This window comes from Anopheles cruzii, chromosome 3 (genome assembly GCF_943734635.1).
Source record: "Anopheles cruzii chromosome 3, idAnoCruzAS_RS32_06, whole genome shotgun sequence".
In the NCBI taxonomy this organism is placed as follows: Eukaryota; Metazoa; Arthropoda; class Insecta; order Diptera; family Culicidae; genus Anopheles; species Anopheles cruzii.
This window is the reverse complement of record NC_069145.1, coordinates 36,897,656-36,925,331: the sequence shown is the minus strand read 5'-3', so window position 1 is coordinate 36,925,331 and position 27,676 is coordinate 36,897,656. Positions and strand designations below refer to the sequence as shown.

Below are 27,676 nucleotides of genomic sequence, written 5' to 3'. Positions count from 1 at the left end.
ACTCGCGCTCCCTGTCTTCGGTGAACAGGAGAGTTTCCGGCAGCGTGCTATTACCACCGTCCCCGCCGAGTTCCGTTAGCGTGTTCGACCGGATGGTCAGCCCACGGTTGTGGACATAGATGGTCCGGGTTTGCTGCCGTATATCCAGATGGATGTCCACACGGCCGCTGTACGAACGGTTGCCGTTGTGCACATTCGACTCCAGGTACAACAAGTAGTGCGTCGGCACAATGTAGGTCGGTAAACGGTAGCGGTACTCTTCCGGGGCGCTCTGATACTCGGCTGGCTCATCTGGCGCTGGCTGACCATCCAACGATGCCCATCTCGGGGGTGGATGTTGAACGGCGCTGGTCGAAGAAATGAATGCACCGAAAGTACACAGCAAGGCTAGGATTAACATGACTGTTTGGTGGAGGCGCTACGGCTAAACTGGGGATCGATGAATTGGGCGATTCGACTTAACTATTACACCACCGGCAATTCCTTTTATCTTGCTACTCAGGAAGGTCATTGGAGGTCCCCCAAAGTCAGGGACTTTCGGGCGAGAGCGATAAGAGCATTACGACACACATGATTAGCCGCAGATAAGAACACGGTCTGGTAGCGTATTATTTTGACTGTCTCTTTCAAGGCGGTAACGATAACACAAACGAGCTTCTTAATTGCCGATAACGGTGGATAACACGGAAGTCAATATGAGCAATGAAACTTTTCAATTACTGCTAATCGTTTAGCCTTATTCTCAGCTGTGGTACAACAATGAAGTGGAAGATGTCTTCCTACGGCTGTAGTGTTTGTGCGCAGCGGCCACAGAAACAGACTTTAAAAAACATTACGATTGCTCGGAACATCAAAAATGTTTCGAGCTTGGGAGAACCGGAAGCCTGTTTGTAACTACAGGGTGTTCCATCACGATCCAACTATTTAAATGTTGAATAACTCGGCTATTTGTTGATTTTGACAAATGAACAAGATTTATTTGCGGTATCGAATGCGGTTTATTAAAAATTTACCCAGAATACAATATCGATCAAATGACCGTCTCCATTAGACACATAAAAAGCGGCCTTTTTTGGGCATTTGTCAATGTATTTGACAACATTTCGGTAATAGACAAGATAATATCAGCAATTTCCGCTGTGATGTTAGCTTTCAGTTCTTCAATTGGTCTTCGGTTGGCTGGCATGTACCTTACTCTTCAAAAAGCCCCACAGAAAGAAGTCAGAAGAAATTGGGCAACAATAAGCACGCACAGTTTTCACAGTTGAACGATTATTTTCAATGTACAGCGCTACAATTCCAACCCGCTGTTTTACCATAAATTGATCCATGACAAAAACGGCATAGACTGACGTTTCAGAATCTGGCTAATTTGTCACTACAAATAGTGGAGTTATTCAATATTTAAATAGTTGGATCATGATGGAACACCCTGTAGAATTTAGCGAATCGCCACGATCAGCATGATATTGTTCTTCGAAATATTGCCGTATCGCCTTATCGCCTTAGCATTCAACCGATGTCCATCAAGGGTGGTCCTTTAGTGTTTACGGGTTTTGAACTACCAGTTACTTGACTTATAAATCGTCCGACTTCATTCCGGAAATTGTAAGTTGTTAGTAAAAACTTTAACATTTACGAAATGGGACGCTATACGCTTGCAGAAAATTGGAAAATATTAAAAACGTATTTCCAAAGTCGTGAGTCTTCAACTCAAACTGTATGAAATTTGAAAAGCTCATTTCCACCTCCATGTTATGTTAATGAGCAGAACTGCCGTATTTGGGGCTCGCAAATCCATACATCGTGCAAGAGAAGCCAATGCATCAGTAACCAGTACATCATCGGCCCATTTTTCTTGCAAAATGTAGAAGGAGCCGTAACCATCGATGACGTATGCTACCGACAAATGTTGGCTGACTGGTTCTTTGTGCGAAGTTGAAAACGATATCGATCATTTGCGTCCCATCTTCGAAATCCAAACACTAGAGCACCCTATATTAGTATCGCCTCCTTCGATATCCCAAGTTAATCGAAGAGTGGTTGGCCGTATAACATGCCAGAATTGAAATGAAAATAAACTGATGGAACTGTGTCATCAGAAGGCAATGTGTTAGTTTCAAAATTTAGCATACAAATCGTGTCCCGGCCGTGCGGAAACCAAATTAGCTGTGTAATCACTTTGAGGACCTCAAAATGGCGAGTAGCTGTCGATGTCGGTGCAATCCAGAGTTAGTTTGGTGGAGCCATCCAACTAATCTTCCGTCGGTGTGTTGTATATAACGGCGAACTACTAGCGTGCGACGCGCGGAAGAGGCGGTTCTTAGTGACTTCATCGCGTCGTACGAGAGCGCCCTCGCTCGGGAAGCAATTAATAAGCCAATGAATCATTTTATGTCTGAAGCCCCGAAGAGGTTCACACTGCTTGCTTGCTTGTTGTTATTTGTTATCTCTCTTGCTCTGCGGCCACCAAGCTGAAAGTCAGCCAGGCATGATGGAACAAGGCAGAGCATGATGATGGGGATACCTAACATAGCGCGGCCCGTGGTGCGCGGTGCGATGTAACGCCGAACTCGGTTATGTGCTCCGTGTGCCTGGGGGCTGCGGCGTAAGCTAGACCTCTAACGCAGGCGGAGATGGGTCGAGCTGGCCGAAAGAGAAAGGGGAAATAAAAATTGTTGGCACCAGCCAGTCAGCCAGCCAGCGCTCGCTTGGGCAAGGAAGTCACACCCCATCCGATGTGGGTGGTAATTGCATGTGCCTAAAATGCTTAGATTTATGTTATGTAAAAAGGCGAATGCGCGATGGCGAGCGAGCACAAACCAGCCACGAGTCTAGAGTAACATACACCTGGCACTTAATGGCCCACAGGCCAATCCTTCTTTTTACATTTAATTTCAACCGGGCCGGGTCGGTGTATTTCGTACGCGTGGCGTGGCGCAATAAAAGAAAAACCGATTCCCAGCCCTCGATAACAGTGCAGCGGAAGGGTTTTACATCGGTGCCCTGCAGTAACCGATCGAACGATCTCTGCAATATTTATTTGCGGAAAAAGCGGTTATGAGGGCTTCTCTTCTGCGGCCTGGAATTCGCGGCGTGGCCACACATTTTCTCGACGGTTCGACGAGACAAATGCACGTGCGTGTACCGTATGCATGATCTCATCTGGAACTCGTCGCCGTCCCCCTAGTTATGGCCCCCGGCGGGGATGACATTTATAGATGCAGATGGTGAAACATATTAAACCTGCACTTAAACACCACTCGGCGGGCGCACTAAACTCTCTGCCCCCCACCGGCCGGGCACGCTCGACCATATTTAAATCGCAGTAAAACTTAACACTACTTTGTCCATTGCGAGGCCATTGCGTGGCGCGCAAAATATAGACCCACTTCTAACGGGCTAAACCCGAATCCCGGCCGCCGCGGAAGGTCAATCAGCGAATAAAATGTGGCACTCGGGCGGGGTGTGCTGTGTGTAATATAAAATCTAGTTTTGCTCGATCGCGGTACACTGCACTTTTCGCGGTACTTCGCGGCGCTGATTCATGGCCTCCCATCCAAACGGACTCTCGTATCCGGCCGGCCGTGGGACGCGTCGTTAAAATCGATCGTAAAAAATCGATGGGTGAATAGACTCTCCAAAGGTGCATCATCTTGCTGGGCGGAATGCACTGCATTTTACGAGACCAGCTGTACCCGCCCAGCCTCTCTGCACGATCGCAATTTAAACGGGTGCGGCACGATCGTTAAATTCGGTTAAAGTGTCGCCAAGAAGAGGACCCCCCGTGGTCGCCGCCCTGAAAAAGGACATATCGATTGCGTATCATCGGTCCACATTCCACTCGCTTCGCTCTTCGTTAACCGATGTGTGATTAGTGGCCGCGATAATGGTCATGGTTCCTGGCCATGTTGTCGTTGTCCGTGGCGCCCGTCGCCGAACCGACCGAAGAGGCCGCGTTTTTGTTTTACGTTCAATTTGCTTCTTGTGAACATCAGCCCAACATCCGCCGCCGCCTGCCGCAGAACAGAAGGGCCTATTAAAAATCAATTTTCTGCCCGTTCGGGTCCGCTTTTTATCAGTCGCGTTCGTTCTTAACCGGGCGATTAAAAACCGCAATGAGCGGCGAACGCCAATGAAAAAGGCAGCAATAAAACGCGATTTAAATATCGACACGGCATCGCGGCAGAGAGACCGCGACCACCAATAATAACAACCGGCCGGGGAGTGGTGAGTTTTCTTTTATCTCGCGGCGTAATGCATCAGCAGGAGCCGGGGTCCAAATCTGGTGAAAATGACACAACATGACACGCACACCAAACCCGTCCCGGCCAGCCAGCACACCACACAAATTGCATTAAAACGAGGATCATTAGCCGTTAATCGGAAATTTGCGTGGTGACGTGATAATTTGCAGTTTATTTATTTGTGATTACCACCACCATCGGGCTGCTGCTGCGTGTTCCGGAAGTTGCCCGTGCGAACGTGCCCGAGGATGCTCCGCGGTTCCTCATTAGGATGTGTAGTCTGTCTGTGTCGAGCGATTATTATGTGCCCATTTTGTGGCACTTTGTAGCGCCAGGCCTCGGAGAGTGATGCCAGCCAGGCCAGGCCATATTTATTGCCGCCTGCAGGATGCGTCAGATCAATATATTCGTGTGTACCACACACACACACCATAGATCTGTTCCCGGAGCAGTTTTGCACGGGCCCGTTGAAGAAAGTCCACTTCGCGCCAGTTTCAAATAAACACCCATTTTAGGTACCCGTCTCGGGGTCTCTCTCAACCGCATCACGCCGAAGTACGCCGCGAGATAAACAAGAGCGCCGCACCGCGGAAAATATGCACATCGTGCTCGACTTTTATGACTTTCCGCAAATTCGGCTCTTCGGCGGCGTCCTGTTCACTACCCGACGACGACGCCCCGTTCGTGACCGACACGAACCGCCCGAAACGAGTGAATCATCATCAGAGACCGGTGGTGGTGCCGGTGAGTCCCTTTTGGCCGGAACCCGAGAAAGCAAGACTCGGTCGTGTGCGAGCACATCGTGTGCCGTGCCGGCCGCGGAACCGTAAAACATACTTCTTTTTACGATCTGGAAAAGTTTTCCCGACTATCCCGCGCGCACTGCTACGTGAGACGCTACTCCTTGCTGCTCCATTCGGGTGTGTTCGGTTTTGCCTTCATTGTTTGATTTATTTGTGCAGAAAGTAATAAGTTTCTTGCGCCAAAATGAAAACTGGACAAATAGTCAAGGTTCTCCGGCGGGGGGTTTTATTTTTTCGATGCCCGGTGGAGCGCAAACAAACGATTGCTATTTACTCGGATCTTCCGAGACACACACATATACACAGAGCCATGCACTTGATGAGTTTTAAATTTTGGCTGATTTGTTAAATTTTTTACGACTCTGTTTATGCTGAGCTTCCACCAGAGCGCGCCGCACGTGCAGCAGCCAGGAACGGCACGACCACCCGGGGGAAGGACATGATGCAGCAGATGATTTTGGCGCCAAACGATGGCTGCTTATTCTGTGGCCGTGGCTCCGACGAAAAGAAACGACCTCTGTTTTTGACGTGCAGGAAGGAGGAAGTATTTGAGCTGAGCAAGAAAAGATAAAGCTCGTTGCTCGGATCGGATGCATCATAAATCGAAGACGCCGACGAAATGAATTGGAAACTATTTGTCCGTCGGGAGCAGTCGGAGTTGGGGAACGAAGGAACGACATTACCCTGGCCCCTGGCGAAGTTTGAGTTTTATGATCGCGTGTGTACCACCCAGCGAATTACGCGTTGGCTTTTCGCTTCCGGGCGAGCTGTTTTGATGCAGTTTGTGCAGGATGAATTGTTTGTCCCCGGAGTACATTGTCAGTCAATCACGTACTGGGTTTTCGTGCTGTTCGGGACCAGACGGCCAATCGTTCGTTCTTCTCGTAGCTCGGGTTGGATTTTAAACGCTCGATCATGCCATTCGCTGTATCGGACAGATTAATCCAAATTAACGGAGGTTGCCGTGGTCCGTGTGTAGTTCCCGTAACGCGGTGTTGGGTATTTAGCACATACCCCGAAACAATCTCCACAAAGACGTGGCCTCCCATAAAGAGGGACCGGCGACAGTTTCTTTTCGCCTGCGTAACGTTAGTTGTAAATTTTTCAAACAGTAATAACCCATTCTAACGCAGCGAGCTATAACGAGTTATGGTTATACTTGAACCTCCGGAGCGATAGCGAACATAGCGGGGCTGCTAGAGCTTAGGCCTTGGCTGGGAAGGAATTTATTTTTATGATTTTTTGTTCGGAAACCCATCCGTCGTGCCCAACTGACGACGATTCGCGCGCACACACTTCATGGTGCGCAAATGAGCTGACGTCGCCTTCGTCACCGTCGTGGTCCGTGGCCTGGGAGTGCATTTCAATTCCAAAAGCAGTCCAGCAACGGTCGGTCCGCGCGCGGTGTGTCGTAAAACGAACGGCTCTCAGGCGAATGGGTTTGTCTCGGCGCGAAAGGGCCTCCAATAGGTATACTGACTGTCTCACCGCTACGCATAAGCGACTCTTGTCGCTTGGTGCGATCGAAAAGCCACTCGTTAAACGCGAAACCACGGGCCACAGAGCCAGACCTCCCCGTACGGACCCGACACACACACACACACACACACACGCACAACCGGGCGCGGTTGAAGGAACCCGCCGCCAGTCATGGCCGCAGGATCGTAAATTATAATATGATTTTCATTGCATTTTAGCGTAGCATAAGCCGAGGCCGCGCTGCCGGCTGAGACGTTCGTAATTTGTTATAATGTTATAGCTCTCTCTCCCCGTACGACTGCCTGGTGGTAGTGTGGAGTGTAGTTTTCCTTGCCGCGGGACCATTGTTGTGCAATTTTTTTTCGTTGTTTTCCGTTTCGGTCGCTTCCACTTTACCGGACCCGGCCCGCCACCGGGTACGCCACTTTGTTCGCCGTGTGGATTTGTGGAGAGGATCACTCCGAAGATCCGTTTTCCTAACACGGCAGCAGCTGAAGAGGACCCCCCCTTGTGCGTCGCGACCGGTGGTTGGTAATTTCTGGTTTTTCAGTTTTTATTTTTCCTACAAACTTATTGCACAAATTTTATTGCACCTCCGTGTGTGCACGGCGGTTGTAGTTGGCTCTGGCGCATAACGACGCCATCGTTGCTCCGGACACACCACACCCCGAGGTGGATCCGGAGAGCCCTCCACCGCGGCATATTCTCGCCCCATATTCACTCGGTGCGAATTGAAGTACGACGTGCATAAGCATGACTGGCGCGACACAAGAGGGGCCCCGAAAAAACGATGAAGAAGTCAGATACAAAATTGCGGTTTTGTAGTTTTATGATCCAATTAGCTAAAGAACGCGGGAACAGCGCGCAACGCGCAACGCGGGTCCCGGAGCGAACGAAATAATTTAAGGAACACCAGCGCTCCGCACCGGAACCTGGTTTAACCGACAAAACGAGGCCGCGCGATGCTGGAAGGCAGGCCTCTCCGATGTGTATGGTGAGGACGAGGCCGGCGGCGAGAGTGGCGGTTGCAAGCTGCAAGGCGATAAACCAATCCGTAAACAATTTCATTAATTCCGGTTCAGATTTTTATTAGTGCCCAAGAATGATGCTCTAAGGATTAAGGATTTGTTGTACGCCTTACTTCGCCATGGAAGTGGCGCGTGGAAATCGAATTTGGGACGCAGCCGACCGCAAGACGGGAGAGGTTCGGTCCGAAGCGTACTTTTATGACCCACCCCAAAAAGGATGATGCGCGCCGCGGTGATGGACATGGGATTTTTATGGGTTATCATGGTGCCAAAAATGTTGAAGCAGAGAAGTATGGTGATGAGACGTGTGGATTCGTTTATCGTCCGTGAAAATTTTGATTCTTCATTTACTTGCGACAAGATGGGTTTTATTTCGTGTTTTTGTAAAATAAAGACGTTGGTTTTCGAAGTGATCGTGAGCCAGGTTTCTACCGGCATAGCTCTGAAAGAGGAAACAGGTTTGCATAGGCCATTGATGGCGCGATATATTAAATCTACGTCGTGGCCATTGGTCCTCCAAGTAGGTGGAACTAAAGGCCTCTAGGGGTAGAATAATTTTGAAAACATTGCTTGAGGCGCATAACCCCAGAAAATGATGGGTAGCATAAAACGAAGCTATGGTCTTCCTTAAAAAAAAATGCAACTATTACTCACAATGTGAATACTGGACTGGAGTATTAACTTCACAGTTAATGGAAACAAAAACCGTTCATGTTACATTTGGCATTTAAACATGTTTTCAAATTATAAAGGAAAGCTGCATAAAAATAAAATGTCCCTTGTAAAGTAAACTCCATTTTTCGGAATGTGCAGGGAATTGGGTGTGAATTTCTTGATGTTAAACAATATTTTTTGTTTCATGTTCACAGTGTAGTTTTGTTAACAAGTTCCATAAGAGGTTCAAGATAATACCAACTTTAATTAGACGATCACCGTAGACCAACAGCCAATTTCATATGACTTCCATCTTAGAATGCTGGTTGCGTAAATATCACGCCAAACTAGAAGTAACGTTAAGAGGAACATTACTCGAAGATCTTTTCGAGTTAAACTGAGTATGAAGCGACTCCAATTCATGCAACTCCATTACATTGGCATCTATTATCTCACATGAATGTTTCAAAAATGGCCTAAAATATAGAACTTACCCTATTTATAGCGATAGCGAAAAGGATTTTCTCATTTTTGCTATCTACAATAAACAAATTTCTTTTATTAAGGTTTTGTACACAACACTGAGTTACCGGTTCGGAAGTAAATCGTATCTACTTCCCAGTACATGCTGTACGGACATGTCTCTCAGTTGATAAAACCCTAGTTCAATCCAACGTGTCCGGTAACCTAAGGAGGAGTTCAGTGTTGGAGCAACTAAGTGAATAATTAGCTCATTAATTATTGTCTACTGCTTCCAATTATGACAGATGACGACTAAGTCTCATCCGGTTTAGCAACAGCACTAGCAAGTGCACTTAATCCTAGGTAATTAGGTACTCTATTCCTTCTCAGGCATGAGCACTTTTAGTACAGATCCGTGTACTAAAAGCGCGTCTCATTGACGCAACTATTCACCGGTTCACAGGCAGGGTTCTTCTCGACGGCCGGCGTTGTATAATGAGCCTTTGGGGGCCTCCGTGTATTACATGACGCATCAACGTGTAATTTTTACGATTGCAAGTTTGAGCAATTTTCCGCCCATCATCCTGATTCTTCGACGGGAGGCGGCGGCGGTCCCCTGAAGGGCTCTTTCTCGCAGTGCATCAGCGCAACGTGCGTTGCATTCTCTTAAAGAAAGTGAAGGATCGTGACGTGGTGGGGCTTGGGGTGAACACTTTTTCCCAGAGCATAAGAGGGGCTGCGGCGGCCAGAGAGCGGCCCTCGCATAAACAAAAGAACAAAAGACAAAAGTAACGACGAACGCGCGCCCCCGAGCCCGAGGAGGAACGATGCGCTGGGTGGTGTTGTGACCGGTGTGCGGTGTGTGTTGCCGAAGAGTGCCCGTCACACGGTGTTATGTGTGTTGTACATAAAAAGACATAAATCATGCTGCTGGCGAGCATACCGAAGGAAGTGGCGATAGAAAGAGAACACTTGAGGAGCGCGCATAAAGGCCCGAACGAACCGGAGCGGCGTCAGCATAACCGAAAGTCCGAAACGGTTGGGTGCGGGAAGGGGTGCGCGGGGCAAACGAGCGGCACATAAGACAGAGGCGGAGTCAGACCCACGATTGGTTGCGCAGTTCGCACGGCGAACCCCACTATGCTGCGGCTGCACCACTTTCGGCTCGCTCTAGCCTGACCCCGGAGAGCCTGCGAGTCGCGCACTGCGTTGGTTCCGTCTCTTTTTCGCGACGGCGCACTCCGCAGTGGGGTGCGCTTCCCGGCCCGACGGAGCACGTGTCGTGTGCCGGAGTCAAGTTATTTCCGACCGAGCACGGAGCAGCAGCATCATCGGACAACGACGGCGTTGTTTTATGCTTTGGTGCCAGTCTACACGAAATGTGCCGTGCCGCGGTTTTATGTTGATCTTCCTCGCACTTCCTTCCGGCCGGGGCCGCCGGGCAGTGGTCCTTCTCTCGTTGGGCTGGGCGTTGCACTTGTTCCTCGCCCACGGCGCCGCCACGTTACATCTTCTTTCTGCACATCAAACGATCCGCGTGTCCGGAGCATTTCTGACTCGTCGCTGCGCTTTTTCGTTTTGTTGGCCCAAACTCTTCGACTTCCTTCGGTGAGTCCTTGGCCAGTCGACGCCAGAGCGGACAATTTGATTCCGTCGCTTCCTTCCGGTTGGGTTCCGGCGCCGCTCTCCTCCGGTCGGACGATAACTCTTGGTGGTGGTCCTTCGGACCGAAAGGAGAGACTGCAACGTGCGGTAATGCAAGAAAATTGAATTGCTCGCGTCCGAACGAGGCACGACGACGCACACCGAGGAACACGGGGCACGTTCGCGCTAACAACTTCATGAAGTTGTTATGTTAGCGAGAATTATACGCCGGGGACGACGAGTCGGCGGTCCTTTAACGGCTCCCGAGTCGCACCGGAAAAGCTTTTTCCCGCCGCCTGTGAATGGTTCGCACAAAAACACGGCGCATGATGCTGCTGTGGCAAGCGAAGCATAAACGGAACAACGCGGTCTATACATCTTCGGCGCGGCTACACCACCGAAAGACCCGGTAGTCAGCGAACGACCAGCCTGGAAGTATCCTGGATTTAACCGTTGCCGTGGCATTGTCGCGCCCCCGAGGCACATAGGCACGCTTAAGTGCGCTTTTATCGTGTTATGCATTTATGTGTGATCAGCGATGACAATGGCTTTGCTCGCAAGGCTCTCTTGTCTTCCGGCTTTTTTTGCTGGCCTGGCCATGTTCGTCTGGAGAATGAAATACCATTTTTGTGCGGCCGTCGAGGCAAACGGTCGCCGTTTGTTAAGCAAAGATTACACCAAGGCCTCTTCCGGGGAAGGATCAGGTGTGCTTTGATCGTTTCAAGCATTCCGCAGCGTCGTTTTTGTTGGCGTTCTGTTCCGTGGCCAACTAGACGTTAGTTAGGCCTTCTTTCGGTATATTGATTAACTCTATGGAGAGTGAACTGGGCTTAGTTGTATCGATTAGTTGACAAAAGGCTAGTTTTATTTCACAATGAAAACAAACCTGTGTACCGATGACGTTTGGAAATAGAACAGGATTTTTAAGCTAAACTGACACCATTTTGACTACTTTTAATAAAATACAGTACAGTATTTATTTACGTTTCGACAATTAAGGGGTCAATTTATAGGTCCCCAATACCCCATAATTCAGTGGAATAATGTGTTGAGTTTGGGCAGATGTTGAACCCTGTAAATTGATACGAAAGAAAAACGCGTAGATCAGTAGAGTTCATAGAGAGTTTAATTTTTGTGTAAGCTATGAGTTTTTACTGCGCTTAGATTTTATCGGAAAATAGGGTCAATAATGTGATTTTGGTGACTGCCATAAGAAGTCCAAATCTTCGTGTTAGAATGTTCCCTTTTCAATGCGTGGTGTTTTTTACAAGGAGCGCTAGGAGCGCAAGGAATTGAAACTTATGGTTTTTTGGCCCAACAAAAACGATGTTTTTTTTAACGAAGTATTTTTAATTCTTTTAAATATTGGTCACTGCTTTCTGCCATCTTTGAGGTAGTTCCTCGATTCCGTGTCGATAGAACTTCTCATACTTTATCAGCGATCCATTCAGAGACCCTATTTTCAATTCTTTCATAACAAATTAACCCCTGTGGTGTCAAATCGTTACTCATGTAACGGAACAATTACTATTCCGAAAGAGCAACATCTGGAGAATACAGCGGCAAGGTTAACAGTTCCCATCCGACATTTTCGAGATAGATTTTGATTAGTTTTGCGATGTGTTGTTGAGTGTTGTCATGTTGAAAAGTTTTATTCCATTCTGGTCCTTTCATTTGCCAAAGCTTGGTTATTCCATTCTGGTCTTTTCATTTGCCAAAGCTTGGTTCGATCGCATTAATTGTTGTCGGTGAGATTGTCCATTAGTAATTTCATTTGGTTTTAAAAGCTCACACTACACCGCACCTTTCATATCCCACCATATGCACAGTATAACCGTTGCGCAATGAATATTTCGCTTCGGTTGCGATGAACCTGGTTCATCAGGCTGTATCCAGGACTTTTTGCATTTAGGATTCTTGCAGTAACTCTCGTTTTCTTCCCTAGTGACGATTTGGTATAGGAATCTCTTTTTTCTGCTGTGCAAGTAGTAATGAAAAAGAACTCCCCGCAAAAACACTCTACAAGGAACAAAACTTGACATGTTCAAATGCTTATAAAAGGTGTTGTTTACACTTTAACATAAAAGCCTATACTGCGTTAGATGCGTAAGGACAGTAGTTACCAAACACATATTTCATAAAAAAAATATTTGCTATTGTAAAATCGTATGTTTCAATTCAAGTACCTAGAAGAATCTTTTAATGTATTCATCATTGATTACCGGGTCTTTAGCAAATGTTTACCAAACAGCTGTGCATTAACTGTGCTGCAAATGTTCACTTTACCCGCAGTCATTCAATTAGCCACCCAACATAATGTCACACAGTATCTCGACTTTTATCTTAATTGAATTCAACGGATTGTCTGAACGGAATGATCCTTCCGAGAGATTGGTTTACCGTGCTTCTCAATGCCGCCCATTAATTTAATCCACAATCGCCACAATACAGCATTTTGTATTCATAATCCCGTGTACAGAGCAACATGCCCTTAACCGATTGGGGGCCGCTGTAACGTTGACCGACCGGGCGCTATATATAATTAAACCAAACATGCTCGCGATAACCAGTTCGATTGATTCGTTTACGGCGTATGCTGCCGACACTACCGGACTATATGGACACAGCAAAGCAACCGACCAAATCCATCCCGGCGGCATATTCGAACGCCACGTGCGGGGCCAGCAGTTTAATCTGCGATTATACCGAGATGGTGACAGCGACCCGCGTGAGACTCGCGGCGGGGTGTGATTATTTAAATGAGCAGACCGCGCACACACCTTGAGACTTTTCGTGCTGCCGCTCTTTGGAGTTGCCGGCCGGGCCAGAACCCCCCTCACTTCTTAAATCGCGCGCTGTGCGCTTTTATGGGAAATGGTGGCCTTTCCTGCCACGGCCACCGGCGGGCTCAGATTTCGTACCGTCCCAACCGAAGATACCGTCTCTCCGGAACGCGGGTGTCGATGCAATCGAAAGCAATCAACATCAATTAGCAGGTTTATTTCTGCGCGCTGGCTTGGCAGGCCCGGCCAAGGGATGATGTGCTTCCGCATCCGTGACGCGACGCAAACAAATTGCCACCGGCACCGGCGGCGGCATGTTCGCTCCACATTGACGCGTAGGACGCCGAGCAGCTCTTCGCGCAAAGTATGATTTATCGTACACAATCAATCTCATCAAGCGCGTTGATCGTAAAACAACCAACAAATGCACTCCCGAGTGTGGGTGGCAAGTAGCATAGCAAATTCATAAATGAGGGTTTTTTGCTCGAAAGATTTTGCTATTATCTAGGTGAACGTTCACCACGAAGGTCATGCTTTGCCACCTTTCGTAACCTTGCGGCACTGCTAACGGCTCCGTCGGTTACCGCAGGCTTCTGCGGCTGACGCATGAATGGGATTGGTTTGCCATTCTAGGATCGGCGGAAGATCGCCTGCTTACGGTTTGTTTAGTCTGGATGTATAAAATATTGCTCAATTATTCAATTTATCCCGTGCACCCGTGCGGGAAGGGCGTGTGTGCACTCGTGTTGCCTCATTGCTGCCGCTTTTTGCTATGTTTGCCAACGTGTGCATCGTCTCATGAATGGAATGCAATCACAGGGCCACAGGGTCGGTCAGCGGCAGCGGTATGCGTAAAGGTTAGGCGCGGCAATGCAATAATTTGTTCAAATAAACTAACCAACAGCCGCCGCCAACAGTGGTTAACAAGTTGCTCCGTTTGCTGCCGCTTGGGCGCGCAAGGCCATCGTACCGAGGAGGAACAGGCGTAGCTATCGTTTTCAACAATATTAAAAGGATAAACCGTAAAGTAATAGTCGCACAAATAGGAGCGAATCGATATGAGAATCCGTCTTGCCTTACTAGTACGGTGAGATTATTGGCTGAAGAGGATTCCCAGGCCGCCGCAGCAGTAGAAAGTATAAAAAATTGAAGAGAGGAAGTACGGTGTCATCCATTTCGTCCACGGCGTATTTCTACGCCGAGTACCACCCGAAATGTGCAAAAAAGTCATTCAACATAATCTTATCAGAACCGACGGTTGACATAGATCCTGAGGTGGCGGCCTGAACGATATTGCGTTTGACGTCTAATTGCAAAGTACAAACTTTATGATAAAAAAAAAATGTTTCAGTAAGAACTTTTTTTTCATCTGTTTTTTAAGTTTGTTTTTGAAACTACGATATGGATAACCATATACTTTGGTTTAAGGTTTGGTGGCTTAAGCAAATGATGAAGAACAGCAAAATTTCATGCACAGGATGATGGAAAAATCATTGGAAAGATAATGTCTTTTCATGTTTGTAGTGACACTCATATACTCAGTTAGAAAATAGCTATTATTACTCATTTCATTCAATAAAGCATTCACCCCTCAGTACAAAAGATAGTGCAGAGATCGGTACATATTTAGCCATACACATTTAGAACAACCTAAATTACTCTACGCACAGTGAATATTGTCAAACTTCATGGTTTTCTCTTCTACGGTCTTCAGATTGTATTGATAATATTTTCTTGTGGTTTTTTTCATTATCATGTTAAGGGCTTAAAATTAAAGAGAGGAAGTACGGGGTCATCTATCACCTTTTAGTTGAATGTTTGCCATTTTAAATCTTGAATAATAAGACGTTTTTCGTCATGAATGTTCGTTTTTTCTTTCATTGAGTTTTGGTAAGCTTTCGATTCAACCAATAAGCAGCAATGAGAGATGTTTCGAAGTGCATTTTTCCGAATTGGTTAAGTTCTTTTCACATGCGGCACTTTTCGAAAATAAGGGCAGATATGTCTCCATCCACATACCTAGTCTACTTCGGATGACAGATGTACAGGAGGTGTTTCTTACCCTTAAATAGATAGAACCGAATTTAAAAATGAGATGCTACCTATTTCATAAAACTTTAACATTAACCGACTGCTGCTTCACCTTTGTTGCTTTTATACCGAGAGCAAAGTGAAAGAAACAGTTGTGAAAATTCAAAAACGGCAACTTCGACATCTTAAAAGAGCGATTATATACTCATATTTTCAGACATTATTCAAATGTTCTGGCAACAAACTAAGTTTCTCTAGCCCTTTGTTAACCGGCCCTTTTCTTGTTTTCTATTGCTTATGATTTGGGTCAGAAACGGAAGAATGCTCGTCGAAAAAGACACCTAATTTGGAATGGCTGCTGGTACGGCCTTGCCTAAGGTGCACTGAAAATCTGTTTCAAAGCTCACCTTTTTCAAGGCTCCACAACAAAAGTAGAAAGGCGTGTGCAATGTTCACTTCCAACACCCACCGGGGTTTCTGTTAATGCGACAGAAGGCAACCCTAATTAGGGCGCGCAATGGTTAATTGCAAATGGCAGATGCGCGCTTTCCTTGGCAGCAGCACCACTCGAAATGGGTCTTTCGAAAGCTGCACACGGCGGCACTAAAGATCACCGCCAGTGATACTGATACGTTGCCAGTACGGCGGGGTGCCGGAACACCCGCAATGATACTGTTACCCGCAAAAAATGGTGGTGTAATGAAACTTTTAATTGTTGGTCCACAATTTGCCCACCGGGGCGGCATCGAGCCGTTCACCCCGCAGTGTTTCCTCTTCCTTGATGATGGCTGAATTTTTTTGGGATTTTTTCGATGAAAATTATGTTACGCCTGAGACGCGCCCGGGTGTAACGGATGGCGGGTTCACATTCGAACCCCCTGCTCGAGGCAGTCTCGCGTCACCAACGAGCTATCACGTTGACGTAAGTTTTGCCATTTGTTGCGACCACTATCTATCAGCAGAGAGACGGGTGTTGTTGCAATCTGCATCACCCCGAGGCGGCCAGAATCGAACCAGTCGGGCTGATTTATTTCCGCAGACAGAAGGATCGGATCCATCAACGAACGGGCGGTGCGCTGGTTTGTTGGCGTGCATTAGAAAGGCGTCGCCTCGCCAGTCTCTCTACCCACAAGCCTCGGGCCAGAAATAGACACGATCAACAATGATCTATTGACTATTCGCGTGGGGGTTTCGCGAATGGGGTGGTTTTTCGGGGGCGGAAGATGCTGCTGCTGCTCCAAGATCCTGCGCCACCGCCGTTCCGTGTGCCGGATTGACACTTTGACAGCAGCGCTCTGTGATGCAATAGCCCCATTTCCAGGCCACGACGCCCGGGTGACGCGACGGTGTGCGGTGAGGAAGAAGCTTGTTTCCACCAATCAAACGACGAACGCGTGCGTTTGCGGTGCGGGGCAAGATGACGAAAGCGGGGTGTAGCGTCCCGTGGGGGCGGGCTGCGGGTGCGGGGACTCGACTCGGGAGATTGAAGCTAAATTAAGCACAAGATTAGCATGACTGAGAGGTGACTTTTCAAAGTGTCAGAATGGCTGCACTCGCCCAGGCCCCGACGCCGCCACTGCCAATGATACGGGTTGGGGTCCAACGATGGGGCGGCGGGGACACGACGGGTGTTGGCTTAACGTTGCCCCGGGCGAGCGGGCAAAAGCCGAGGTTCGCGGATCTCCCCATTGCCGACGCGGAGGGAGCGGAGAGGGCAGCGCGGCGACGCCCCGCACACTGGCGTGGCAGAACGACGATGTTGCGGCTGCTGCTGCTGCTGGTGTCGGCGATGATGATGATGATGATAATAGTGCAAATATAAAATAAATCTTCTATAAGCTCTGTCGGATGGGGAAGAAGACCTCAACACCACCCTACTCTGGCGGCCGTTGTGGTGGGGTCAGCGCGAGGAGCGATCCCTGGGCGTCCCTTCGGCCTTTTACGCGCTTTGATTGATTATGGAATATTTATTAAAGTGTCTTGTTTCGAAAATGAGCTACGACGATTCGCTACGTGCGTGTGTGTGCATGTGCGCTGCGCCTCAAATAAGGGCCCCCCCGTGCACGTGAACCCCGTCCCGCGTGCCAGGTTAACTTCCCTCACTCTAGTATTGATGGGAAAGCAATTTTTCACTCGCGAACAACACAGAACGGAACCACAGACGGGTGGGTTGGCGGCGAGGACGGGTGAGGAGGCTGGAACGACATCCAGCCAAAAGACTAATGAACGGCGTGTGCAATAGTGAACTGTGCGCGGTCGAGATTGGCACCTCCGATAAGCAGCAAGCGTAATGACCAACGAACCGCGGCAAACGTCATCCGTGTCAAGAACGCTCTCGACGCGGAACTCGCGAGATGTAACATCCTGGACGCGCGCTGCCTGTCGAGAGCTTTTGCATAACAGTTACTGTTCTGCCGTTCCCAGCTCTTGACTGCGTGCGTCCGATGAAGTCAAGGTCTTGTCTATTTGTGAACTCCTTTGGAAGCGCACTACTTGTCACTCAATGATCCTTTTTTGTGTGGAATTGGACGATTTCGTTAGAATCAACAAGAGGCTCATGGGATGGGCACAGAAAATGTTGGCCGCAATGAATCGATTCTAAATTTGCACGTTTATCGATTTGGTCTCGTACAAATTTGTGGACACCTGCATCTGGGTTTGGAAATAGAGCCGAAGCTACGACTCGGAAACATTTTTCACAAAAATGTCGAAAATCCGTTTATGTCTTATCATGACGGATGGCGAATCTGACGGAATACGTTGCCCGACTTTAAATCGAAACATGAGAATCGAGAAACACGAGACTCTCCGTGCAAGATGTCGCCAAAAAGGAAGAATGGTCCCATTTAAAGAGTGTGAAGAAACCGATAACCTGACTTCCTGACATTGATGGTCTTGATTGACACATAAGTACAACGGGCCAAGGTCAGCGATCTTTTTAAAGGAAAGCAGCTGTCGGAATTCGAATAATTCATGATTTGGTTGACCCCATTATAGAGTGGAAAAAGGGCATCATCTCATACCGTTAAGCGCGAAGAATGAACAAGCTTACGTCAAAGAGTAACAACGAAGAGCAGGTCAAAAAGATGCGCATGTTTTTTTTGTTCTGATCTGGCGTGCCAACCTCCAAACATCGCATAACTTCTTCCGATTGAAAGATGTTCGGGGCACCGAGAAGCAAAACCTTAAAAAGTCGGGGATACTTGGGATACTTAATAATACTGGGAATGATTTCTCCAAAATCTGGGTTGAAGCTTTACTTGTTGGAGGTTCTGTGCACGGTCACATCTGGATGAAGAAACACGTTAAACTTACACATTTATTTGGTTGTGAAATAGTTGTCTCCACTTTTGCTCCACTTCTTAGGGTGATGTAAATACTGCTTCCGTAGTTCTAATTGGAAAAATAAGCTCAAAATATCCAGACATCCAATCCAATCCAGTCAACCAGAATTAGTGTACAAAATTTATATGTTTTTTTTTCGAATTCCGCCAAAATGATGAAAAGTAATAGTCAATCGGTGCCTGAGTTTAAATAATTCCTTGAAACTTAAACACATTAATAACAATTCATAATCAAGCTATGCTAAACTAAAAGTTAAAAGCTAAACTGTACAAGCTGAAAGATTGTCCCTAATGCAATTGATCGAATTCTACTGTCGAGCAGATCAATTCGAGTTAGGATCGTCAATCAGGCTTCGCCCTAGTTAAGTATCTGTTCGGATGTGCCACATGTTCAGGTTTTCCTTTTCGTTTCAATTATTTATCTAACCATAGTGACGTTCGACAGCTGTTTTGTGCTTATGTGAATATTGTATCGCAAAGCAATCTATTTGACTATAAACTATTTAGTGCCATTGAAGAGGGTTAAACCGAAAAAGTACAACGAGTCTCAGCCATGTTAAGTTTTCTCTCACGAGATCCTATTTGCTTGAAGTTTCTTTATTCTTCGATGGTCACGTTTACACAGTGGAATGAGCTAACATTCTTTGGTTCCGTGCTAAGCTAAATTTTGTATAAGGAATGGTGTCAGTACGATATAAGCTAACTAGAATTAAGACAACATGACTGGACTGTCACGAAACACACCTGGAACTATCGGACTAGACGTCTAATGTTGGGAGTTGACTCACTGGCTCAATAGCTTGTCCTCGATACCCGAAAGATAGATGATCAATCGTTATTTACGACTCGTTTGGGCAATGTAGTTTAGCACAACATTGCGTGTATTCCGTGTTAAGTTAATGTTAATTTGTTCCTTCATGTTTTTGTTCGATTTCCCCGAAGAAGAGCGTCTAGCGCGATACGAGTAACGTTTTCGACTTCCGTTGTCCGACTTTCCGTTACAGACGACGAGCTGGTCAAGCGAGCCCAGTGGCTGCTGGAGAAACTGAGTTACCCCTGGGAGATGATGCCCCTCATGTACGTCATACTGAAGAACGCGGACGGCGATGTACAGAAGGCGCACCAGCGGATCGACGAAGGTAAGCTGGCGATGACGGTGTCGCCCGACGGCAGCTTCATCGTGATCATGTCCAACGTGTTCTGCTACTAGAGCGGGGATCCCCTCCCCACCGGTACACGTAGTAGGAACGCGAAACTGTTTCCGGTCTCGGTGACCCCAGGTGATCTCGGTGGAACCCATTGGTTATGGTGATGGGGCTTCAAGTGTCGTGTGGCCACGACAGAAAAAAAACGGAAACGGTTGCGAGATTGAACTTTTGAGGAGCAGCCCCCCCTCGCGTTTGTCCTTCTTTCTCTATCAAGTGGTGTGTCTCCTTTCTGACTTCCTCCGAGACCTTTCTGCCGCTCGTTGTAGTGTGGCCGGAGTGACAGCCATAGCTTACCTCTTACACCCATTCATTTATGCCTCCCCCCACCCACACAGGTCAGGCCGTGGTCAACGAATACTCACGATTGCACAATCTGAACATGTTCGATGGCGTGGAGTTGCGCAACGCCGCCCGCCAGAGTGGATGATAAACTTTCCGCACGTCCTGCGGTGTGCGGTGTCTCAAGTGTAAGCCACAGAGAGAGAGAGAAAGGGAGAAAGGATGTACATGTAGTGTATGTGTGTAGGTGTGTGTGTGTGTGTGCGAAAGTGGAAGCATATACCGATAAGTTCAAAGTAGTATCTAAGACGCCAGAAGGAGAGCCAGAGCCGAAGAGAGCGCCCTGGCAAGGATATTCGAACCGAACTCTCGATCGTGGGTATTCGGACAGCCAGCCAGCCAGTCAGCAGCGCGGCAGGAGTCGGGATGAGAGATCCGGCGCACCTCCGCGCCCATACCGCGTCCAGCTTTGTCCACCCACCAAACCGCAATGATCACCAACTGTTCTCTGTTCTTTGCTCTTGCGTTCTTTTCTATGTCCTGCGCCCCCCATTGTTGTGCGTGCGCGTGTCTCCGGTTCCGGTGCCACACAAACAAACACACACACCACCACCGCCACCACCGCCACCACCACGACCACAGTGTCGATGATGTTCGACGGCAACGTAGACCTGCAGCCATTCTGGGGCTACCGGGTGTAGCTGTACTTGTGAGATCGGACCCCGGCAGTGTAATGTGCCGCGGGGGGCCTCCCCGTGCGTGGTGGTCCGGTGAACGCACACACACACACACGCACGCACACATGCGCGGTGGTTACTTCCTCCGGAAATGCACTCCTTGACGAAACCCGAGGCTACTACTTGGGCCTTAGTGTGTACTATCTCAGGGTCCTCGGGTGGCCAGTGTGTGTGTGTGTGTGTGTGTGTGTGTGAGTGTGTATACATGTGTAAAGATTAGTCAGTAAACAGCGAAGGAGAGAGAGGGAGCAAGAGAGAGCAAGAAAAAAGGAGAGAATAATGTGTTCCACTAGTAGCCAATAGTTCCGTAGAAGATAGTGTGCTCATCCACGATCAACTTTCCTTCCGGATCTCCGCCGGATCGGGGACGCGGGGACCTAAAACACCTAAATACCTGAGTCAGCATCGTCCTCGTCGTCGTCGTCGTCATCGTGCCACAGAGAGGAGCGGACCGCGCGGTGGGCTATGTTGGCCCCCAGCGGCTCCCCACTCATCACCACATCAACTCCAATCAACCCCAGACCCTGTACGCGATAGTAGAGTGTGTGTGTAAGTGGCAGTGTGCGTCGTGTGTATTGCGTTCTTCTCACCGCCGTCACCTTGGAAACGAAATCAAAATGAAATGATATGAAATGAAATGTTGTAGAACTTAAGTAAGGAGCGAAAAAATGGCGTGAAGCGGAGAAAAAGTGTCACTTCCTCCTCGATTCCTGGTTCGCCCTTCCGGGCGCCCATTTCCGCTGTGTGTTCTTGGTGGGGTCTCTATTCGGGTGGTTATACTTCCGCCATCTTCTTCCGATTTCGCGACGCGACTACTTCACCCACAAACACATCAATCAATCAATCGCGCCCGGCCCACTCTTGAGCCGCGGCGCCACCACTCAATTCGCCCAGAGGCGCACTTCGCCCTCCTTCGCCCAGTTCTCTACAATCAATCCAAACCCAGAAGGTAGGGAAATGGGAACTGTGCACACTCTGGCGGCGATCGCGCGGCTTCTAGACCCGCAGAGGGAGAAAGCGAGCGAGAAAGAGAGAGGCCGTTCGTCTGGTAGGTGAGATCCGCTAATCGTCCTTTTTTGCCACTCTTTCCTCAAGGTAAGGAAGTGATTGCGAACTACCGGGAGCTACTGCTGAAGTCGTCGCTCGACCATCGCACCAACAGCGACCGGCTGACGGAGGAGGACGACGAGGACGAGAACATCTCGGTCACCCGGACCAACTCGACGGGTCGGTCGCGGTCCGGCTCACGGTGCCGTTCCCGGTCGTGCTCGCCGCTAGCGGAAACGCACCACCACCGCGCCACTACCGACCAGCAGGACCCCGACCGGGTGCTCAACCTCGACACTAAGGCCCGGCCACGCTCGGGGGGGAGCCGGTATCGCGGCGATCGTGACGATGCCACCCCCAGCACGACCCAGGAGCCCAGCCCCGCATCCGTGATCGTCGATGGGCGACCGGCCGATGGTGGAGGACGAGGCCGCGGCGGTGGTCACAGCAAGAAGTTCGGGACCGGGACGGTCGAGCACCACCATTCGCATCATCTGACGGCGCTCCGTAAGTCACCTTCACCGGAAGCACCGGTTGTTACCAGCAGGCGGGCGGCGTACGAGCTGCTTCCCCCCAGTGCATCGCCGTCGTCTCCGAAGCGCGAGGTGGACGAGACGCGGTACGCACCGTACCTGGAGTCGTTGCGGCGGAGTAAAAGGCCCACCAGCAGCAGCAGTGCGGTAGTAGCGGCGGCAGCGGCGGCAGCAGTGGCGGCAGCAGCGGCGGACATGATCGTCGACTGCTACGACAGCAAGGAGAAGGACGTGACGGCGGCGGCGACGACGACGACGACGTATCCGCCGTCGCTGACCGGTGGCAGTAGTTCCTTCGAAAAGCTGCACCAGCTGGGGAAGAAGTCGAACGGCGGGCCGGCGGGGGGCTGCCCGCTCTACAAGTACGGTGGCATCGAGGCGAGCAGCTTCAGCTTCCCGTTCGCGCTCCTGCCCCAGTTCGAGGCCGTCAACCGGACGCTCTTCTCCGCACACGGCTCGCCCTCGGCCGTTCACTTCCCGGGCCAAATCCTGCCGTCCGCCCAGTATCCGTCCGTTAGTAGCGAGTCCACCGCGACGACAGCCACCATGCCCATGTTTCAGCCGCCCTTTCAGTTCTTCGGTTACCAGCCTTCCCTCCAGTTGCCCCCGATCGACTTTTACCGCAAGGAGCAACACCACCAACAGCAACAGCAGCAACAGCAGCAGCAGCAGCTACTAGAACCAAAGGAACCGTCGTCCTCGACGTCACCGACGTCACCGACGCCCATCGCCGCCGTAGGTGGACTGTTTTACGCGAGTGCGGTCGAGAACTCGCTCGCCTCCTCGCAGGCTTCGATCGCCACCATCCTCTAAGACCCCCCTAGGCGGAGGACAGGTCGAGCAACGGGGCCTGGTGATGTGGCTCATAAATGGTAAGCCCCATTCGATTGCCGCGATTTAGCTTGCATTATTTCAACATTTCTCGCGGAAGTTACAGTACAATTCTCTATGATAAAAAAACATTTCGCCGTTCTGGTAGGTGGCTACATGACCACTTCTTCTCGTGTGACGTCGTTGACGTCTGGACTCGTTTTTGCAAAGCGACCCGTTATGGATCGAAGGCGGATCTCCGATCAAGGCTGCATAGGACTCGCACAAACTGCGGGCAATCTCGATCTTCAGATTTTCGGGAACAAGACCCAATTCCAAGAGGAACATGCCCAAATTGATATTAGGGCCCGTATTGCTCACTATCGGATAGCGTATACGCCTCGCCAGGCTGCCGTGGGTTGGTCATGTCATGAGATTGGCCAACGTCAGCATGCCAACTATCGTGGGATGTGGTACTTTCGTAGAGGTACCACTCTACATCTACTCGAACCCTCCGCCATCCGACTCCGACCAACTCTTCAAGAACTCCCAGACACGGGATCCTATGGAAACTGTTTTCAAAATACCAGTTCTAAAACTTGAAAATGGAAATTTTTTCAAAGAAGTTAAATGTGAATTACTTTGAAACGAAGAGTTCTATTTTATTCAAAGTATGTGCCATCGCTAGATATAAATTTCTCCTATCTCTCGGGTAATTTGTGGATTCCCAGAAGAAAAGAATTCTTCGTCTTATGAAGCAAACCAATTAGTCATCCAATTTCGACTTCGTCCTAGGAAACGAAGTGCTGCTCAGCCAATACGTATCCCAGCGCTGAAAATGAGAGCCAAACGCTATTTTCAGGCACTAAAGTCGACCCTTTCAAAGATCGGTTGCAAACTAAATTAATTGTTTTTTCGACCTGAAATCCTTTGCCTGAGATAATGTTGCCAAAAACAGCTTGATGAGGTGGAAAAAATTGACAGGTAGAGCACTCATTTTACAGTTTCCATTTTCAAGTTTTAGACCTGGTAGCCGCGTCCGAGAGGAAGATTGATGCTCAGATTGATAGATTTGGCCCCGTATCGCTCACTGTCGTGCAGCATATACGCCTCGCCAGGCTCCGGTGGGTTGATCATGCCATGAGATTGGCGAACGACCGCAAGCCATCTATCGTGGCATGTGTTTCTTTCGTAGAGGACCAATTCCTCAAGAACTCCCAGACACGCGATCCTATGGAAACCGTTTCCAAAATAAGTTGTCAAAAACGCGACCTACGATTGGGGAAGACTCCTTCGACTCCAACGTCCTTTGAGGGCCTACCGCCATTAATCGCCGTTCTCCCCACCAATCGAGTGTGGCTCATTATTACTTCGTTCCGAACCAATGTCGCCTCTGGCTCTAGGGGTGTGTATGTTGCCATTGTGCGAGACATTGACAGAAGAGTGGGACCCCCACTTAATGGGGCCACAATCCATTGCGCGCGTGGTTATTGGGTGTTGGGTACGGTCCCCGATCGGATCGATCATCACTCATCGGTGCGTGCAACGGCTACAGCTACTGCAACGACACCCGACCCGGTCCGGTCCAGCCCGGCCACCATAAATCATGCACGGCCAAATCAACGTTTAGTTATTGATACGGACAGGGCAAAAAGAGTGGTTCTGGCCCAGTGGTCTGGCCAATGGCCGATGGCGCACAGAGTTGGCATTTTCTAAATAAAAATAATCCATGCGGGTCGCGCGAGGCAAATAATTTATTTCCTATTTATATTTATTTTTAATCACACGCCGATTGAGGGGGGCCCGAGGAGGGAGGGCATTTGCCGGCTAATGCAGCCGTTTGCCCGGTCACCGCCCAGCCGTCGAGTTTTCCAGTGAGTAAATACGGAGTGCATATTTTTCATTGAAGTGCCTCGCGGCCTAATGGCTCCGTCCTGCGTGCGGCGACGGGGCGTCCGGCGTGCGTAACGATGCAGATGAAAACTCACAGGACCTCATGCGTGTGTGTGTGTGTGTGGCTCATAGCGTGGGGCTACACCAACAACAACGCCACGTCAGAAAAAAGCAGGTTGTTTCGATTATTCAAAATTTATACACAAAATATGCAACGCGCGCGCCTGGCCCAGACCCAGACCATCAGCACCGTCCCCACACACATCCCCACCGGCCGGAGGTACACCAAGCGAGCGCGGGCGGCCAAACTCCGGATGGCAATCAATGTAATAAAGAGCCGAGCATGACGAACGGGTGACCCCCAGAATAGCGCCAATGTTTGCACCGGTGTGTGTGTGTGTGCACGGTGTGTGACAAAAACGTAACTGCATTCGTCAAGCGGAAATAAACAAATCAAAACAAGCTCTGCGCACCGCGCGTCACCCATCAAAGTAAGCAACGGACCCCGGCTCTCGCGGTTGGCGGCTGTGTCGGGGATTTGCGTGGCTGACACTCGGCATTATTCGCACTTGGAATGCTAGTTTGACTCGCGTGCTTAACAGTAAACCCTTCCCCCTGGCCGGGGTGCATGGTGCAACTGTGCATTTTGGCGGCTCACCGGCCCGACATTGATTGTCACGGGGGCGCACGCGGCACAAATCACAGACGCGCGCGCGGGCAAGTTATGAATAAATTTACCCCATCGATGTCCAGCGATGCATCATTAATGCTCCAGGGGCGGCTGGCTGACCCATGGCCGGGCGCGAAAGGGCGAAGGCCAATCGGTAAATAGTGTTATTTTTCCTGTTTTTCTCCAACGAATCCACAACACAAACCGATGGCGGCGTAGAGCCACTGAGCAGTGCCACTGTGGTCTAACGGCGTTTACACATTTGATGTGTCGGGGGGAGCCCTACTTTGACAATTGTGTCCTTTTTGTGTTGGTTGCCCCACAATTAGTGTCCGTGACAATGGACAATGGGAAACAGCAGTATGTTGCCCACTGTTGCCCGTTAAGTTTATGGAAACATACAAATTACCTGGCTCGCCACGTCCTCGGCCGACTATTCGGTTGCCGATTGGAACGAACCAACGGTTCAATCCAATCCTTCTGCAGGGTGCTCAATCTAGTGTTTCAATTCCGAAGATGTGGCGCAAAATATCGATTGTTGAAAGCAAATGTCGTTCAAGTTTTCAGCTTCAGCTTTGCCGAAGAATCAATCAATCAACCATACACTCGTTATGGGTGCATTGCCTTCTCTTGTACGTCGTGTTGGTTTTCCGGGCCACAAATACGACAATTCTGCTCATTAACATGGCCCCCGAGATGGAAAAGACCCTAATTAAAAGAAGCTTTTCACATGTCGTACAGTTTGATTTCAAGACTCACCATTTTGGAAGTAAGGTTTTAATATTTCCCAATTTTCTGCAATCGTATAGCGTCCCATTTCGTAAATGGCAAAGTTTTTACTAAACGATTACAATTTCCGTAATGAAGTTTGACGTTTTAAAAGTCAAGTAATCGTAGTATTTATTTAAGTATTTAGGGGTACAGGAATCACAGTTAGAATGAGCGTCTATACACGCTGAAGGTTGGTTCGTGAATGATATCTTTTATTAATCGATGAGTGACATCTCTAGTCGATGTCTACTACGTCGCCACAGGTAATTTAAAACTCATACACTAGATGATCCATCACATGGCTTTGACGAGTCATTTAAAGTTCCATCTTGTTGGACTTGGATCTGATAATAGTTGACCACCACAGAGGTCAACTTTACGCGATAGACTTTGAACATTCGACCTCAATTCACATCTTACGAACCATTGCAATCTTTGGTCTGGTGATCCTATTGGATAAATTAACGAGGCGATAGCCATCAATCGTGGTTACCCACGCGGTCAGTCATACGTTTTCGAATGTCGTTTAATGTCTCGAACAGAAACCCTGACTGACGAGCTGGTGAGAATCATGTACATGGCGTCTTCACCTCGACCCTAACCTTAACCCTCGTGTGAACATTTGAGCTCATCCTTTTCCACAGTTCTGGAGTCCAAATGACACACGCCCGACACCCAGGGAGGTATCATTTTGCCGAGTTAGAAGAGGGCCGCACCCATGCCCGAAATCGTCGTATCTCTTGGGGAAGGCCAAGCATCTCGTCGGACGAACGTCACGTTTCCAGATTTTGTAACACTTCTGCCCCGGTCCGCGAATGCATTACCCGCGTGTCGGATGCGCAAACATGCAAGAATGGCGGAACTTGCCGGTCCAGACACACGTGTGCCGCAAGCGGGGGGCATTGGTGTGTTGCAACAACCGCATCTTTGGTGCACCGAAGTTTTTAACGACCATCGTAAAACGGGTGATGCTATCCGGAGCCGCGATCGCGGGCTCCTTGGGGGTGCCACGCCAGACGCCTTTTAGTTCGCCCGAGGTCGACCAATACATTAGGAAATAATATATATTCCAGGCAATAATAATTTTCTATTTTACGGTCCTGCTGCCCCCTTCCCAACCGGAGTCGCACGGTGCCCCGTCGGTCGGGCTAGAAGATGCTTACCTTCGCCGTGGAACACCGCGTCGTTCCCGCGGCTTATCGCCACACACACGGCCGGCCAATCTTTGCCTTCTTTTGATGATCGATTCACGA

The 27,676-nt window shown here is 49.1% G+C and overlaps 1 protein-coding gene across 1 annotated transcript in view; it reads left to right on the top strand.

Annotated features, from left to right (window-relative positions):
* Positions 1-27,676, top strand: part of LOC128271817 (uncharacterized) — an 88,692-nt gene that overhangs the window by 57,182 nt on the left and 3,834 nt on the right. Inside the window, exons 4-5 of the mRNA XM_053009471.1 lie at positions 19,480-19,614; positions 21,795-23,151. Coding sequence (XP_052865431.1) covers positions 19,480-19,614; positions 21,795-23,092 — 1,433 coding nt within the window. The 3' untranslated portion in view covers positions 23,093-23,151. The remainder of the gene's footprint in view (positions 1-19,479; positions 19,615-21,794; positions 23,152-27,676) is intronic.